The 19,412-nt window shown below is 37.3% G+C and overlaps 1 protein-coding gene across 1 annotated transcript; it reads right to left on the bottom strand.

Moving 5' to 3' along the window:
- Nucleotide 1: 1 nt before the first annotated feature.
- LOC140138128 (uncharacterized) lies at nt 2-8,172 on the bottom strand. Its single transcript, XM_072160052.1, has 2 exons — nt 8,018-8,172; nt 2-2,483 (listed from the first exon to the last, which is right to left on the bottom strand). Exon 2 carries the CDS (start codon nt 2,183-2,185, stop codon nt 1,211-1,213), a length of 975 nt encoding a protein of 324 aa, XP_072016153.1. The 5' UTR covers nt 2,186-2,483; nt 8,018-8,172; the 3' UTR covers nt 2-1,210.
- Nucleotides 8,173-19,412: the final 11,240 nt, after the last annotated feature.

Raw genomic sequence — 19,412 nt, 5'->3', positions numbered from 1 at the left:
CCATCATTGTTTTCTGTCCTGATCTTTGATTGTCTTGTGTATGGCTGTGGTTTATATTTTTGGACATGACGCACATCTCCATTGATATTGTCAGAAATTGATTTCACCGTAGATTGATCTTTAGGAAGATCATGACTTTTGGTTAATATTCCATCTGGCGTGTCTCCTTGAATTTGCTTTCTTTCACCGGTTGGCGAAGGGGATTTATGGTTTCTGTTCTTGGACCGACCACGAGACCTTCTTGGAAGAGGAACTGGCATAGTATCTGAATCGGGACTTCCAGACTTGCTGCTATTAAGTGAGTTGTATGTGTCCCCTGAAGAAACTGACCTTGGAGAGTGCTTTGGACTTCGTGGTGACGGAACAGGAGACTTCCGTACATCATTTGAACTAGAAGGTACAAGAAGAGGCACATTGGAGCTTGATGTATGCTCTGGTGAACGAAAACGGTTATCGTTGTGGACATCTGCTTGTGTGATGTTATTCTGGTATGGAATGGTCAGAATCATACCTTTATGTGCCATATTGATGGCAATATCATGATTATTATCCTTATGATTCAGAAGATTAGGACCTGGTTTCACTTCTATCACCCCATTCCGCCATTGTTTGTCGTCTGTAGGTGAATTTCTTGACTGTCGTAACTGTATTCCCGCCTTTTGATTGGAATTATGACGAAGTTCGTCCCTTATTCGTTGCTTTTCGGATTCCAGTGCTCCCGGGCTTCTTGACCGACGGGTGATCCTTTGTTGCATCATTTTCATCATTTCTGGAGGAATACCACCATCTGGACTTCTTGATGTCATATTGTTATTCTTCTGTTCTTGTGAAAGTCTTTCAAGATTTCCATTACTTTGGGAGAGATATTTCTGCATTCTAGGATCATTCATTAAAGCTTGATATCCCACATTTCTGTCCAGTGAGGCTGATCGGGGAGAATGCGTATCTCTATTGTCATATCGTCTTTGTCTTTCATCAATAATGGAAGCCGTTTTTGAGCGTTCTTCAGATGGTTCTTTGACGTATAACCGCTGTTGTGATTTTGATCGTTGTCCTCGAGATATATATCCAGAATCATGATGTTGTCTCACGTCATCTGGTGAAAGACGAATTACATTGCGTACATCAGTGCGTGAATAATGTCCATTTCCATTTGACTGTTGTTGCTGGTTCTTTTCTTGAGCAGCTTTAAAAGCGCGCTGTTGTTGTATCAAAACCGTCTCTGCTCTCTGGTTAGTGTGCCACCTTCCATGATTCCATCCATAGTTTTTTGTTCACGACTGCTCAGAGCACGTCTCGGATTCATATCATTGCGAGTTCTACGTGTATCTGAAGAGGAAACTTGGTCGTATTGATCTGAAGAATTGACAGTCGGTGTGTAATGGGCGCGGTTACTGGGACTACTAGTCCGTCTTTCGTGTTCTTGCCTTTCTTGCTGCTTTCGTAACTGTCTTTGATATTCAATTTGTCGTAACTGCTCTTCCCTTATTTTGGCAGGTGAAACAGCCCTTTGCTGGTAATCACTATGTCTTAAATAGTTTCTGTTACCATGTGGAGATGCAACTCTTTGTGGAGACACAACTCTATGTGCAGATGACGTTCTTTGTGGAGACGAAGCTCTGGGTGGAGACACTGATCTTTGTTGCTGTTGTTTTTGATATTCTAATTGATATCGTATTTGCGCTTCTCGCATTTTCGATGGAGATTTAGATCGTTGATGGTTCTGCATGTACTGTTGGTATTCTACCTGACGCATGTATGCCTCAGTGTCCCTACCTGGAGACCCTGAGCGCCTCTGTTGATCATACCTCTGGTTATTAGGAGTAGATGACGTATGATGTGTTCTGGCATATTCTTGTCTTGTCATTGCGTTTGAGTGTGGACGTTGCGTCAGAGGCTGACCTGTTTTCCTATCTATGATCTGATCCTGGTTCATATCTGCCCTTTGCACTCTTGAGCCGTTTCCGTGTGTCGCCGCGTGGGGTTTACCGTAATACACTGCACTCTGCTGCTGCTGATTTTGCTCAATAAGATTCCCATTTCGATGAGATCCAGTACGCGTCGCACTTTGTAGCTGCTGCACCGCCGTGACTCCATTCTGCCTCACAACTGCTTGCTGCGGAGCATACTGTTTATTCTTATCAGGTTGCTTCTTCTTTTGTTGATGTTTATTTTTCCAAGGCATTTTGTTTCTTTCACATTTCCAAAATCAAACATTGAAACAATTGGAAATGGTTGAGCATATAGAAATGCATGGATATATATGTCATCACAGTTCTCAATACACACTTACAATCCTTGCAATGCAGAGTTAGCCAATTACAGAATGATGTTGCACAAGCTTGTCTTCTTGAACGATCTGTAGTGCCCCTTAATGTAAGCCAGGTTTTCCGCACTTAATTTCCTTGAGCTTGTTGGACTAAGTGTAGTATTAGCCGCCTGGCCCGGCTACATAACGCTTCCTTCCAAAGGCATACACCGGTCTAAAAGTAAAAATTCAAAAGAGAAAAAACGTGTCATAGATAGACTATACAATAATATGTCTTGTTGTAGCAAAATGAATCATACAAATGTCTCATTGCGCATTTCGAATCAAACCAATATACTCATTCACATTGTTTTAGCATGATATGCGATATTAAAGACGATGAGTCTATTTTTATACTTCCTTTAGTGCACATTGATCTGGATTGCTCTAATACAGATGAGGAAAACAGTATGTTGATATTTATAGAGCGAGGTGCTAATATAGGTCATTGAAGATACGCTATATCCTAAAATTAAAAGCTATTAAACTGATGTGCTAATAAATAGGGTCACCACTGGGCTATTCCAGTTGAAATCCGTACTCCCTCTATTGAAGACATCTATTCACCTTAACGATGTGTAGATTTCAAATGGAGTATCTCCATTTCATATTCAACACTCCCTGTGTGGAGATTGTCATGTCTTCCATAGGGGTGTATGGATTCCAACTGGAATAGCCCATTAAGTGGTTAAGGTATGCTATAATATGAAAGAAAACACCCAGTGGGGTTTATTGATTTGCTGTATACAGGTCCTATCTTTATGCATTCCCGGCGCCTTCAGCTCATAATATTGCTAAAATTATAACACACTGTAAAAAATGTGCCTAATGAAGTGTCTCGCATTAAGACCGGGCAATAAGACACGTCTTAAGTAATTAGAAATGTAAGAATAGTATGTCTGTGATCCAAGACACGTCATGTGAAACCAGTTTTGAGGAGACCCAAAGTTTGTTCAAGACATCTCCAACCATGCCAACGTTAAAACACCATCTTTCTATGATGCAAGACACGGTTATGTAAGATGTATCAATAATTGAAACTACATGTAGTTTGGAGACACGTCTTGATGTTGTGTCTTCTGGGTAGATGTGTCTTGTTGGCTGACATGTCTCTTTAGAAGATTATCATTATCATGATTATTATGTACTTTCTCTTGCGTCTTCATCAACACATTAAGGTTCTATTTGTTAAGTTTTCTCATTCTCTATTTCCAAGATATTAATTTTAATATTATTACATATTCTAAATATTATTGTCAAAAGCTTGTAATTATGTTCAAACTATAAAATGTACTTACCCGAATATAGTTATATTATTAAAATCCCATCCCTATACAACAATATGCTAAAAATTGTTGGCAGATTCAAATAAACACCGAACTTTGTACCACAAACCCTGTCAACCAAGTGTACCACAAACCCTGTCAACCAAGTGTACCACAAACCCTGCCAACCAAGTGTACCACAAACCCTGCCAACCAAGTGTACCACAAACCCTGCCAACCAAGTGTACCACAAACCCTGTCAATGCCACAAACCCTGTCAACCAAGTGTACCACAAACCCTGTCAACCAAGTGTACCACAAACCCTGCCAACCAAGTGTACCACAAACCCTGCCAACCAAGTGTACCACAAACCCTGCCAACCAAGTGTACCACAAACCCTGTTGGTTGGCAGAGTTTGTGGTACACTTGGTTGACAGGGGTTTGTGGTACAGAGTTGGGTGTTTATTTGAATCTGCCAAAAAGTTTTGGCATTCTCAATATTCCCAGCTGGCGCATCTTCATGAAGAGATGTCGGATCTTTATGAATCTTATTGAGATGCAATAGCGACTCCGAAAAATGAGTAAAGTGTTAGTATGTTATCCTTTTCGTGTTTCAATTCAAGCAGCAATGTTTCAACGGGTGCGCCGTCGGATTGAAAAGGTTGCCGAGCTTTCGTCAGGTGTGACTCTTACTTCAATGTAACACCTGACGAAAGTTCGACAACCATTTTAATCTGACGGTGAACCCGTTGAAACTTTGTTGCTTGTTAAGGATCACCGTCGTGAAAACCTCTATATTAATCATTTTTGTTTATTTATTTATTTGTTGTTTGTTTCATCTTCTTCTTCTTCTTCCAAAAACAAAACACCTAATAGGCCTAATCTAATTACCCGGGTACAATAATATTATATAACATGTGACTATCATAAACTGGGTTAAATAATACATTTGAATCCGGATCAATCCACAATTGAACCGGTTGTTTGTAGCTGGCTCCGATATATTATATTTGGAGACGTCTTGTGCCAGTAGATATTTTCTTTTAATTGACTAAGGGGAAATTCATTGTCAAAACGGTTGTCTACAGGATAAGATATGTTCCAGCCAATGAGTTCACCCGTATTATTTATTTTGGGATTACGATTTGTGTGGATAGGATTGAACCCAATGGGATCATATTTTGTGTCAAATGCAAGAAGAAAGTGAAAGAGTTATGACAATTATTTCTTGGTAAAAAGAGACAACAATCGTGTTGTCGAATATTGATATTGTGTCCCTGGTTGAAGATAGCTTTGTGTTTCCATTAAGGGGGTACTACACCCCTGTGGTAAATCTGTGACTATTTTTGCATTTTTTCTCAAAAAAATAATAAAACACTGGTAACAAAAGTTATATATATTATTGGGGCAAGGAATCCAATTACTACACTGAAATTTCAGTGACTCAAGACAAGCGGTTCAGTATATATGATAGGAAATGAGGTACATCGTAGCGGCACCTTATTTCTTATCATAAATAACGAACCGCTTGTCTTGGGTCACTGAAATTCCAGTGTAGTAATTGGATTCCTTGCCCCTATACTATACATAACTTTTGTTACCACTGTGTTATTCGTTTTTGAGAAAAATGCAAAAATAGTCACAAATTTATCGAGGGGTGTAGTACCCCCTTAATAAGGGCTAATAATACATTACATTGCATTACAAGCTCCTGGCAAATACAGCAAAACGTTGTCTCAACTTACCATACTGGTCTATTGGATTCTGTCTAACTTTTGTCTTTTATTTTATATATTGTCTTTATAAATACATATGTCCAGGCTGTCAACATCTGTCTCATGTGCACGTGCAAGGTTGACACTATAACATTTGAGAATAATTATGTCACACTTACCTTTACCCTTACCCTTTTGTAATCCCCAATCTCAAAATATAACCTACATTACAATGGTGATGAGTTATATGTACTTAGAGTTCAGAAAATTGTTGTGAGATATCGGCAGATATTGTGTTTATCGTTTAAAATTGCAGAGCTCATCCTAAAATCAACGAGACCACGAATTGTCTCTTCGAGCGTCTATACATAACTTTTGTTACCACTGTGTTATTCGTTTTTGAGAAAAATGCAAAAATAGTCACAAATTTATCGAGGGGTGTAGTACCCCCTTAATAAGGGCTAATAATACATTACATTGCATTACAAGCTCCTGGCAAATACAGCAAAACGTTGTCTCAACTTACCATACTGGTCTATTGGATTCTGTCTAACTTTTGTCTTTTATTTTATATATTGTCTTTATAAATACATATGTCCAGGCTGTCAACATCTGTCTCATGTGCACGTGCAAGGTTGACACTATAACATTTGAGAATAATTATGTCACACTTACCTTTACCCTTACCCTTTTTGTAATCCCCAATCTCAAAATATAACCTACATTACAATGGTGATGAGTTATATGTACTTAGAGTTCAGAAAATTGTTGTGAGATATCGGCAGATATTGTGTTTATCGTTTAAAATTGCAGAGCTCATCCTAAAATCAACGAGACCACGAATTGTCTCTTCGAGCGTCTTTGGACAAGTTCTTTGGTTACTTATTTCCTGATGAGATGGGTCAAATGTGAAGGGTTCATGCATCGGGATACATTCATCTCACACTCTTCAAATTAGGGTCGTCATTTTAAACCATGAACATCGCCTTATACAATTAACTATCTAAACTCTACGTCCGGGTTTTACATGCTTAATGTCGGTCAGAATCAGGATTCGTCACTTGACCAGTTGACTGACAAGTATTATCTGGTACAAGCTGACTATGACGTCATTTTAGACGCAATTTGTCAATTACTTGCACCAGATTATTAAAAATGGTAAATATATCTGAAGTATTTATCAGTAAATAGCAGAGTGTCCTGGTAAAATTTATAAGACTTCTTTAGGCTTATTGCTTCATATTTCAAACCGCAGTGTTCTGATTTAAGAATAGATAAAGAGCGATGGTTTAGTCATTGCACATGTTCCAGGGATCCATTTTACGTCAGGTGCACATGCCATGTTCTAGGATACAGTGTTCTTGGACTTGGAAGCATTTGTGCGTTGGCAATTCAGAGTTGTCAATTCGTCGGGAAAGCTGTAAACAGTCATTTACTTGCCCAGGTGTCTAGTTGTATAAGTTTGACTCTACATTATGATCAGGGGTTTCCATTCGTGTTGCAAATCTTAGAGAAAATTGGGATCTGACAAGTACATCACCAAATTGAAATGCCATCGGGCACTGAGCTGTGTGAAGACACAGCAGCTTGACCAACGGGCAACAGGACAAACGGGATCTTGACCAACTTTGGCGACTGATGGGCAAACGAAAGCTGAATGTAAACCACTTGATCCATATCAAATAATTGGGCAGCTTTTGAAGATTTCCCGTGCGGACTTTTGAACAGTTCCTGCCCGCTGGGCCGTAGAACCGATGTTAATAAAAGAGAAAATTGGGCGACTTTTCGATTATATAAGACCCGCGACTTATTAGGGCTGAACATTTTTGGCAACCCTTGCAATGAGTACATTACCGACTGGCACAATGGCCACAACCTACACACAATATCAAAGGTTTAGCCTATGAAACTGAAATGACTCTATATCACTGTCCGTCATTTCGTTAAATTAAGTATGTGGTCTTTTAGCATGTTTTGCATTAAGTTACTTGGTACCCGAACTTGGTATTGTTTTGACGTACAAGTATGTTGTCTGAAGAGGGTCTTTCTGAATGCCAAGGTCTCGAGATGTATCTTAAGTAATGAAATACAAACCACGAAAATTCTAGGCTTCCAATATCACAAAATCCGCTGTTCTCAAACAGTTGTTATTATCGCTTTAAGATTTTGACGTACTTATTAAAGCTTATTAAGCATGACTAGTATCAAAAACTCCCGCGAACATTTCTGTAATTTGGTGCTACGTGCTAGAACACTTTTGCCAAAAGGAGCAATAGTAGTCTACGATTGCCAAAACTGTTTTTGCAATCTCGTCTTTGAAGACAGATGTGATATCTTTGAATGCAAAGTAGTGGCAAACAGACACTAGACTAGAGGTTCTGTTTGGGTGTTCTGCAATTTATTACAAAACCTAGTATAGTTTCACGCCATCTTGTCAATTAGCTATCAGCTGATCATTGGTACATTTTAAAAAACGTAGAGTTTGAAATTTGCTTGAAACTCTCCGACTGGCAAACTCACCTGTTGCATATACCATGTATACAGTACATGCATTTACTCGCCATATGTGCGAAGACTCAAACACTTAATTCAACAAAACAACATTTAAAAAGAACTACTTGCATCTCAGACTGGCAAACTCCAATAGTAAAAGTACATAGCAAACATGATAACGAGCCAGAGAGCAAATTTATGCATTGGCTTTAGTCGGACAATTCAAACCACTTACCATTACGTGTAACTAGAGAGGATGTTACGCAGACCATCTTTGGTTCATTCATTCATCAATTCGATCGTGTTACAGAGTCGAAGATATCGAATGGAGTAACAAGGATAATGTTTCAGAAAGTTGTATATATCATGGTTTGTGTCCTTCTTGCATGTTAAAATCGTAACGTATAACCACAGATCCTGGAATAACTGAACTACCAGCCATCTTAAACCAATAATTCAACTCTTTGTATATAGGCCCTAAGGAAATGCAACTGTAAGGTATTTCAATCAATAGTTGTAATAAAAGCACGATGTAGATGAATATATAATAATAATAATTTTATTAGAACAACGCTTTTATAACAGCGGCACACGTCTACCCGACGGTGCGTTCTTACATTAATATACGAGGAAACAAACAAATTTAAACAAAAACAACAACAAAATGAACCAAGAAAAAAAAAAAAAAAAAAAAAAAAAAAAAAAAAAAAAAAAAAAAAAAAAAAAATGATCAATGAACTTCGTTGCCGATCCATCGACCACGTCTTTCCGGCGTATTGCAGTGTTCCAAAGCAAATTGAATGAAAAAAATATCATTTTGGGACCCCACAATGCACCAGAAAGCGAAAATCGATGGGTCAACAATAAAGTTTTGTAACGTGACAAAAAGGTAATCACTCGGCTGTTTCATTAACGACGCCCTCTCTCCACTCAATGCAAAGATTCCATCGAATTGAAGACGCAAGAGGGCATAGAGCAATGGGATGGAATTGGTGGAGAAGATGTTCGCGGGTCATAGGAAATCAAAGGTAAAGGCGTGTTATTTGAACAACTAAGTGATTATGTAAATGAGAACAAAAGTATATCTACTCTACTTGAGGCATTCACTACGATAAGACCAAGCTCGTTTAAGGAGTGATTTACAAGTTAAATCAAAAATATTTAGCATACAATCAACATCGATACTATTAACATCAAACAAAAGTTCACTTGAAATCCCAAGCATGAGACATGTTTTTACATTTAGATCACTGCATATAAAAAATTGCCATATAAGATCTAAGCTATTTACATTAAGTTGATACTCAAGATTATAGTATTCGGCAGTTCTGATATTTTGGAGTGCTTTACATACAAACATGAAATGTCTTATATCTTCAGTTCCATTATTACATAAAGGACAAGTACTGTCCGCTCCATTGTTCCATAAACGAGTTCTACCGTTGAGCGGTAACGTATTTGAACGTGCTTTGAACTTAAGAGATGCAGCATAAAAGTCAAAGTTACATAAAAGATATTCTTCGATACTAGGCGTGGATTTAATCAATTGGTAATCAATCAGGGACGATTTAGAGGCAACATTTTTCAACCAATTTTGAAGTGAATTATCCAAAAGAATGTTAGTCAAATTATTAACCCAGTCATTGCTCACGGAAACATCGTTAAATACATGATCCATACCACATTCAATAAACACATTTTGTAAGTAGGATAACCAGCGAAGTTGTTTAGGCTTTGTTGAATTATAAAGTGTGCTTGTGACATTAAACATCAATTTTGGCCAACGATGCAAAGACATACATCTTAATCTATCAAAGTATTTCACACGTACTTTGTCTTGGAGAACAGAGATTGGTTGCCAACCAAGATCACCCAGTAAACATTCAATCGGTGTATTCCTGGGCGCTTTTAAAATTGAACGAGCCATTTGATTTTGGAGACGCTCAAGTTTTCTAGCATCATCTAGGCTATTAGGTACCCATATAGCGGCAGCATAATTAATACTCGAGATACCCAAATTTTTCCATAAAAGATCTCCGTAATACACACGTTTAAAATCATCCTGGCCATCTATAATCGATTTTATATAACCAATCATACGATTCCCCTTTTTAATAATGAATGAATGACAGTAAAGAAATAAAACAGCCAGAGATGCCATTGATGGCAAGTATCGATTTTAAGAAACAACAAAGCTATAACTGGATTGACTCAAAAACCCTTTTAGTTACGTCATGGTGTGTTTAAGTGCAAAGTAACAAAAGAAAAGGGTGGTTCTCATGTATTTGGCCTGTCAATTCAGTGATGGTAATACCAGGCTTATTGACCGTTATATGTAAACTAGTTTTGCATTTAAAGACACAAGGAGTTATAGATGCAGATTATGCTAATTGACTGATGGAAGACTCCTTAAGCAGGTTAATCCTAGACATCTTCAAATACACGTCAGTTAATTACTGCTTTAAACATGTTAAAAGCCAGCATGGAGTTGACATCTATGATTCAAACATACACGATAAATCGATCCACAAAAGCCATACGAAAAAACAAATACAATTGATAATTGCACAATCATATTTTTTTCAATCTGTGTACTTTTTACACAATATTTGACAACATTACGATATGATGAAAACAATTACTTACCATAGGAGATCCACTATCTGTAATGTCAATGTTGGTATGCATATTATGTCCATGATTTCAAACCCAGCTTGTTATGTTTTTACATCATCTTTATGACAATTCATTCGGCATAACTAATTTGTATTATTCGTTCAATCCTACGTCTATGCACTGATTACGTTTTTATTTCATCAATTCATTAACAAGTGGTTTAACCTTGATGAATACCAACAGCAGCTCCAGCTGCCAGTACGCTGTTGCCATGGTGACGTAACTACAAATCCGTTTTGCGATGTTTTCAGAATCACTCATTCATTGGCTCTGCCATTCAATCGTCTGATGTGGGTGGAGAGTGCTACTGAGATTTCTTAACAACATCGGAAACCTTATCCTGAGTACCAGACATTCACACAAGCGCAGAAAATGCCAAACCAGGGACATTTTTTATTTAGCAAACTTTTGAAAGCAAATATGTTTCATTGAGACAGAACAAGGACTTTGATTTATACTGCAGCTTAAGAATGTTGTTCGAGGCAGTTAAGGCAAGCGCTCAACAATGACCAATCATGACAATATTAATGTTAGTATTTCAGTGAAATGTTATTGTAAAGATACATGACCTATTGTCAGAAAAGAAAATGTAATTTATTTTAGCTTGATGAGGCATTTCTTAGATAAACCAACGGGTAAAACAAACTTTTGAAACTGACCATTCAAAATGAAAGCGATTGAAGCCATTTGGGATTCCATTTACCATTGATCAAGAAGCTAAGCAATGTGTTCCAAACATTTTTTAAAAACAAATATTTCCAATTTTGGTCTGATCTCTAGTTTTGTTCAAGTTTCCCTTTTTGAAATGTAATTCTGTTATGTACATATTTCACTTCAATCATCCGTTTTTGTTTTCAGACCGTTCATTATGATGTCTCATCCAAGAGTTCACAATTGCAGATGAACTAGTAAAAATAAAATTCCTTTCAAAGACGGTAACGTTTGCTTTTCAGTTGCCTCATCATTGCAATTTCATCTCTTTTTTTTATAGCTCTTGAAATGAGAAAATTGGCTATTTTCAAACATAGACTTAAAGATTATTTAATCGAATCTTATACCACAACTGATTAAGGGTATTTTCAAACTTTCCATCTCTCTTGGGTCTGTCCCGTCCTGTCCTGTCTTGTATTGTTCAGTCTGTCCATACTCCATTAATTTATTTGGCACAATATATCTGATTCCGATCTTGTCCAAATTATCCTTATGTGAAGGAATCATATACGCTTCTCCTTTCATTCAGCTTTGTTTCAAAATATGTGATTTATTATATTTTTTTTTTTATTATTGTATTTTTGATTATCTGATTTATTGATTCCGTTCAATTAAATTTCATTTATTCTTATTTCGGCCACATGATATCATCATTGTAGTACATATTAATATTGTAGCGTAAGTTAAATTTCCATCTTGTTCAGATTGGGTGCCACAAGCTTCACGCTCTGCGTCTTTGCGGCATCCACATCTCTTCACTTCTCATGTTCTTATATTGTATTTCTTTAAGTAATTATCATTAAGTATTTCTTATCTTACATTTCCAATTGTATAACTTTTTGTGAATTGAGATGAAAACAAATAAAACTTGAACTTATATATTAAAAAACAATATGTTAATGTTTTTAAAACTTTTTTGTTGGCATTTTTGTAATGTTCCAACCTTACAACTGGCCAAATTCGTTACGGTGAATAATAATAAGTTCCCGGAATAAGTTATTGTTATTTATTTTTTGACATTTATGGCTCAAACCGATAACGGTATTATGGTGCGTTCATCGCCCTCAAAGTATGAGCAGGGTTTTTTTTTTTAATACGCTACGTACAAAATTAAAGGATGGCGTAATCATCAGCACGCAACGGCCCGTTATTTCCCAGTCAATATCACATCCGTCTTCAACTATGTGTAATGTTTTTAAGATGTGAACAATTTGAAAATGAAGATTTATTTAGAATTACTTGTCAAGTTTCTTTTATCTCGTTCTGATCACATGTGCGGTATTTAACAGAGTTTAAGATCCCGGTTAAGGGATCTAAAATGAGCGTTTATTGTGTTTCGACAGTATTTTTTGTGGGACATGAGAGCACCTCAGACCTATCGAATTGCATTCTGAATACGAAGCATGAAACTTTCTGATATCAAATAATTTTCATTTTTTGAAAATCACAATATAATACAAATTTGATGATAAATTATAAAAATTTGATATTTTTCAAATTTTTGATATATAACAGTCCTCGAAGTAAATTATATAAATCTAATGTTATATTCTTAAAGTGTATGTAGCAGGGAGGAAAAAGCCGACGGTCAATTGAAAATTTTGACCTTTCATATTGAAGATATGGATTTTTTCCCAAAAGACCTAATTTTTTTGGTGTTTTGGGAAAAAAATCCATATCTTCAATACGAAAGGTCAAAATTTTCAATTGATCGTCGGCTTTTCATCCCACCTACATATACTTTTTAAGTATAAATCATCAGATTTATAAAGTTTACTTCAAGTACTGTTAAATATCAAAAATATCAATTTTAATGATTTGCCATAAAATGTGTATTAAATTGCGAATTTCAAAAATCAAAATTATTTGATATCAGAATGACATTCTTCGTATTCAGAATGCAATTCGATATGTCTGATGTGCTCTGATGTCCCAAAATAAATACTGTCCAAACGTTCATACCCCAGCCCTTAAGGTAACTTAGGCTTAGATATTTGTTTCCTTTTAACACTCTTAGAGTGAGTGCTATCTTCACACGGTAGGCAGCAAGCCTATCGTGTGATAGTGTTTTTAGCACTGAGCCCACTATTAACATGATAACTATCGGCAATCTTCAGTCAGTAGAAAGCTCACTGTCATCACCTCGTCTATTGAGTAGACAACTCACGCACAATCATGCTGTCTTCAGAAGACTCAACTCACTCATGATATCTGCAATATACAGTCCATTATCATTTCAATGATACTGTCTTCAGTAGACAGCTAATTATCATCTGATGCTATTCAATAGATATATAACTCACTTCCATTATGTGGTCTTCAGTAGACAGCTCATTATCATCTGATGCTATCTTCAGTAGATAGCTCACTATCATCTGATGCTGTCTTCAGTAGACATCTCACTATCATCTTATGCTATCGTCAGTAGATATCTCACTGACGTCCTGATGTTATCTTCAGTAGATAACTCACTATCATCTGATGCTGTCTTCAGTAGATAGCTCACTATCATCTGATGCTGTCTTCAGTAGACAGCTCGCTATCATCTGATGCTATCTTCAGTAGATAGCTCACTGTCATCTGATGCTATCTTCAGTAGATAGCTCACTATCATCTGATGCTATCGTCAGTAGATATCTCACTATCATCTGATGCTGTCTTCAGTAGACAGCTCACTATCATCTGATGATATCTTCAGTAGATAGCTTACTGTCGTCTGATGCTATCTTCAGTAGATATCTCACTATCATCTGATGCTGTCTTCAGTAGATAGCTCACTATCATCTGATGCTGTCTTCAGTAGACAGCTCGCTATCATCTGATGCTATCTTCAGTAGATAGCTCACTGTCATCTGATGCTATCTTCAGTAGATAGCTCACTATCATCTGATGCTATCGTCAGTAGATATCTCACTATCACCTGATGCTGTCTTCAGTAGATAGCTCACTATCATCTGATGCTGTCTTCAGTAGACAGCTCACTATCATCTGATGATATCTTCAGTAGATAGCTCAGTATCATCTGATGCTATCTTCAGTAGACAGATCACTATCATCTGATGCTGTCTTCAGTAGACAGCTCACTATCATCTGATGATATCTTCAGTAGATATCTCACTATCATCTGATGCTATCTTCAGTAGATAGCTCACTATCACTGATATCTTCAGTAGATAGCTCACTGTCATCTGATGCTATCTTCAGTAGATAGCTCACTGTCATCTGATGCTGTCTTCGGTAGATAGCTCACTATCATCTGATGCTATCTTCAGTAGATAGCTCAGTATCATCTGATGCTATCTTCAGTAGACAGATCACTATCATCTGATGCTGTCTTCAGTAGACAGCTCACTATCATCTGATGATATCTTCAGTAGATATCTCACTATCATCTGATGCTATCTTCAGTAGATAGCTCACTATCACTGATGCTATCTTCAGTAGATAGCTCACTGTCATCTGATGCTATCTTCAGTAGATAGCTCACTGTCATCTGATGCTGTCTTCGGTAGATAGCTCACTATTATCTGATGCTATCTTCAGTAGATAACTCAGTATCATCTGATGCTATCTTCAGTAGATAGCTCACTATCATCTGATGCTATCTTCAGTAGACAGCTTACTATCATCTGATGCTATCTTCAGTAGATAGCTCACTATCATCTGATGCTATCTTCACTAGATAGCTCACTATCATCTGATGCTATCTTCAGTAGATAGCTCACTATCATCTGATACTATTTTCAGTAGATAGCTCACTATCACTGATGCTATCTTCAGTAGATAGATCACTACGGTATCATCTGATGATATCTTCAGTAGATAGCTCACTATCATCTGATGCTATCTTCAGTAGACAGCTTACTATCATCTGATGCTATCTTCAGTAGATAGCTCACTATCATCTGATGCTATCTTCAGTAGATAGCTCACTATCATCTGATGCTATCTTCAGTAGATAGCTCACTATCACTGATGCTATGTTCAGTAGATAGCTCACTGTCATCTGATGCTATCTTCAGTAGACAGCTCACTGTCATCTGATGCTGTTTTTTAGTAGATAGCTCACTATCACTGATGCTATATTCAGTAGATAGCTCACTATCATCTGATTCTATCTTCAGTAGATAGCTCACTATCACTGATGCTATCTTCAGTAGATAGCTCACTGTCATCTGATGCTTTCTTCAGTAGATAGCACACAATCATCTGATGCTGTCCTCAGTAGACAGCTCACTATCATCTGATGCTATCGTCAGTAGATAGCTTACTGTCATCTGATGCTATCTTCAGTAGATAGCTTACTGTCATCTGATGCTATCTTCAGTAGATATCTCACTGTCATCTGATGCTATCGTCAGTAGATATCTCACTATCGTCTGATGCTGTCTTCAGTAGATATCTCACTATCACCTGATGCTGTCTTCAGTAGATAGCTCACTATCATTTGATGCTATCTTCAGTAGATAGCTCAGTATCATCTGATGCTATCTTCAGTAGACAGATCACTATCATCTGATGCTGTCTTCAGTAGACAGCTCACTATCATCTGATGATATCTTCAGTAGATATCTCACTATCATCTGATGCTATCTTCAGTAGATAGCTCACTATCACTGATGCTATCTTCAGTAGATAGCTCACTGTCATCTGATGCTATCTTCAGTAGATAGCTCACTGTCATCTGATGCTGTCTTCGGTAGATAGCTCACTATTATCTGATGCTATCTTCAGTAGATAACTCAGTATCATCTGATGCTATCTTCAGTAGATAGCTCACTATCATCTGATGCTATCTTCAGTAGACAGCTTACTATCATCTGATGCTATCTTCAGTAGATAGCTCACTATCATCTGATGCTATCTTCACTAGATAGCTCACTATCATCTGATGCTATCTTCAGTAGATAGCTCACTATCATCTGATACTATTTTCAGTAGATAGCTCACTATCACTGATGCTATCTTCAGTAGATAGATCACTACGGTATCATCTGATGATATCTTCAGTAGATAGCTCACTATCATCTGATGCTATCTTCAGTAGACAGCTTACTATCATCTGATGCTATCTTCAGTAGATAGCTCACTATCATCTGATGCTATCTGCAGTAGATAGCTCACTATCATCTGATGCTATCTTCAGTAGATAGCTCACTATCACTGATGCTATGTTCAGTAGATAGCTCACTGTCATCTGATGCTATCTTCAGTAGACAGCTCACTGTCATCTGATGTTGTTTTTAGTAGATAGCTCACTATCACTGATGCTATATTCAGTAGATAGCTCACTATCATCTGATTCTATCTTCAGTAGATAGCTCACTATCACTGATGCTATCTTCAGTAGATAGCTCACTGTCATCTGATGCTTTCTTCAGTAGATAGCACACAATCATCTGATGCTGTCCTCAGTAGACAGCTCACTATCATCTGATGCTATCTTCAGTAGATAGCGCACTGTCATCCGATGCTATCTTCAGTAGATAGCTCACTATCATCTGATGCTGTCTTCAGTAGACAGCTCACTATCATCTGATGATATCTTCAGTAGATAGCTTACTGTCATCTGATGCTATCTTCAGTAGATAGCTTACTGTCATCTGATGCTATCTTCAGTAGATATCTCACTGTCATCTGATGCTATCGTCAGTAGATATCTCACTATCACCTGATGCTGTCTTCAGTAGATAGCTCACTATCGTCTGATGCTATCTTCAGTAGATAGCTCAGTATCATCTGATGCTATCTTCAGTAGACAGATCACTATCATCTGATGCTATCTTCAGTAGATAGCTCACTATCATCTGATGCTATCTTCAGTAGATAGCTCAGTATCATCTGATGCTATCTTCAGTAGACAGATCACTATCATCTGATGCTGTCTTCAGTAGACAGCTCACTATCATCTGATGATATCTTCAGTAGATATCTCACTATCATCTGATGCTATCTTCAGTAGATAGCTCACTATCACTGATGCTATCTTCAGTAGATAGCTCACTGTCATCTGATGCTATCTTCAGTAGATAGCTCACTGTCATCTGATGCTGTCTTCGGTAGATAGCTCACTATTATCTGATGCTATCTTCAGTAGATAACTCAGTATCATCTGATGCTATCTTCAGTAGATAGCTCACTATCATCTGATGCTATCTTCAGTAGACAGCTTACTATCATCTGATGCTATCTTCAGTAGATAGCTCACTATCATCTGATGCTATCTTCACTAGATAGCTCACTATCATCTGATGCTATCTTCAGTAGATAGCTCACTATCATCTGATACTATTTTCAGTAGATAGCTCACTATCACTGATGCTATCTTCAGTAGATAGATCACTACGGTATCATCTGATGATATCTTCAGTAGATAGCTCACTATCATCTGATGCTATCTTCAGTAGACAGCTTACTATCATCTGATGCTATCTTCAGTAGATAGCTCACTATCATCTGATGCTATCTTCAGTAGATAGCTCACTATCATCTGATGCTATCTTCAGTAGATAGCTCACTATCACTGATGCTATGTTCAGTAGATAGCTCACTGTCATCTGATGCTATCTTCAGTAGACAGCTCACTGTCATCTGATGCTGTTTTTAGTAGATAGCTCACTATCACTGATGCTATATTCAGTAGATAGCTCACTATCATCTGATTCTATCTTCAGTAGATAGCTCACTATCACTGATGCTATCTTCAGTAGATAGCTCACTGTCATCTGATGCTTTCTTCAGTAGATAGCACACAATCATCTGATGCTGTCCTCAGTAGACAGCTCACTATCATCTGATGCTATCTTCAGTAGATAGCGCACTGTCATCCGATGCTATCTTCAGTAGATAGCTCACTGTCATCTGATGCTGTCTTCAGTAGATAGCTCAATATCATCTGATGCTATCTTCAGTAGATAGCTCACTATCACTGATGCTATCTTCAGTAGATAGCTCACTGTCATCTGATGCTATCTTCAGTAGATAGCTCACTGTCATCTGATGCTGTCTTCAGTAGATAGCTCACTATCATCTGATGCTATTTTCAGTAGACAGCTCACTGTCATCTGATGCTGTCTTTAGTAGATAGCTCACTATCACTGATGCTATATTCAGTAGATAGCTCACTATCATCTGATTCTATCTTCAGTAGATAGCCCACTATCACTAATGCTATCTTCAGTAGATAGCTCACTGTCATCTGATGCTATCTTCAGTAGATAGCACACAATCATCTGATGCTGTCCTCAGTAGACAGCTCACTATCATCTGATGCTATCTTCAGTAGACAGTTCAATATCATCTGATGCTATCTTCAGTAGATAGCTCACTATCACTGATGCTGTCTTCAGTAGATAGCTCAATATCATCTGATGCTATCTTCAGTAGATATCTCACTATCATCTGATGCTATCTTCGGTAGATATCTCACTATCATCTAATGCTATCTTCAGTAGACAGCTCAATATCATCTGATGCTGTCTTCAGTAGACAGCTCACTATCATCTGGTGCTATCTTCAGTAGACAGTTCACTATCATCTGATGCTATCTTCAGTAGATAGCTCACGATCATATGTTGCTGTCTTCAGTAGATAACACATAACCATCTGATGCTATCTTCAGTAGATAGCTCACTATCACTGATGCTATCTTCAGTAGATATCTCACTATCATCTGGTGCTATCTTCAGTAGATAGCTAACTATCATCTGATGCTATCTTCAGTAGATAGCTCACTATCATCTGATGCTGTCTTCGGTAGATAGCTAACAGTAAGTTATTTTCCCTGATTTGAGGGCAAAAAATAATTAAATGGCCCACCCAGTTAATTATCCTTATTTACCACCTTGTTATCATCTGATGTTTTTAGTGTATAGCTCAATATCATCTGGTGCTGTCTTAAGTAGACAGCTCTATTATATCATGATGTTGTCTTCAGTAGATATCAACTCTATCATCGATGCTCAGTAGATTGCTATGCCGTCCCCACATATCTTCTCCAGCATTCATAACACACAGGGACATAACCATGATAACAATACATAGAACTGATCATGTCTTAAGAATAATATAAGTATCATTAATTAATTATCTGTCTACTCTATATCTAATTCAACGGAAGCATTGTCAACTATCATAATATGCAGAGTATACTATATAATTCCTAATGATTTTAAAATGAATAAATATATAGCTGCGTTCGTGCTGATGTGTGTATTCACTGACTCAGTTGAGTAAACAGAAAA

Source organism: Amphiura filiformis, chromosome 17 (assembly GCF_039555335.1).
Source record: "Amphiura filiformis chromosome 17, Afil_fr2py, whole genome shotgun sequence".
Taxonomy (NCBI): Eukaryota; Metazoa; Echinodermata; class Ophiuroidea; order Amphilepidida; family Amphiuridae; genus Amphiura; species Amphiura filiformis.
This window is presented reverse-complemented; position numbering and strand designations above follow the sequence as displayed.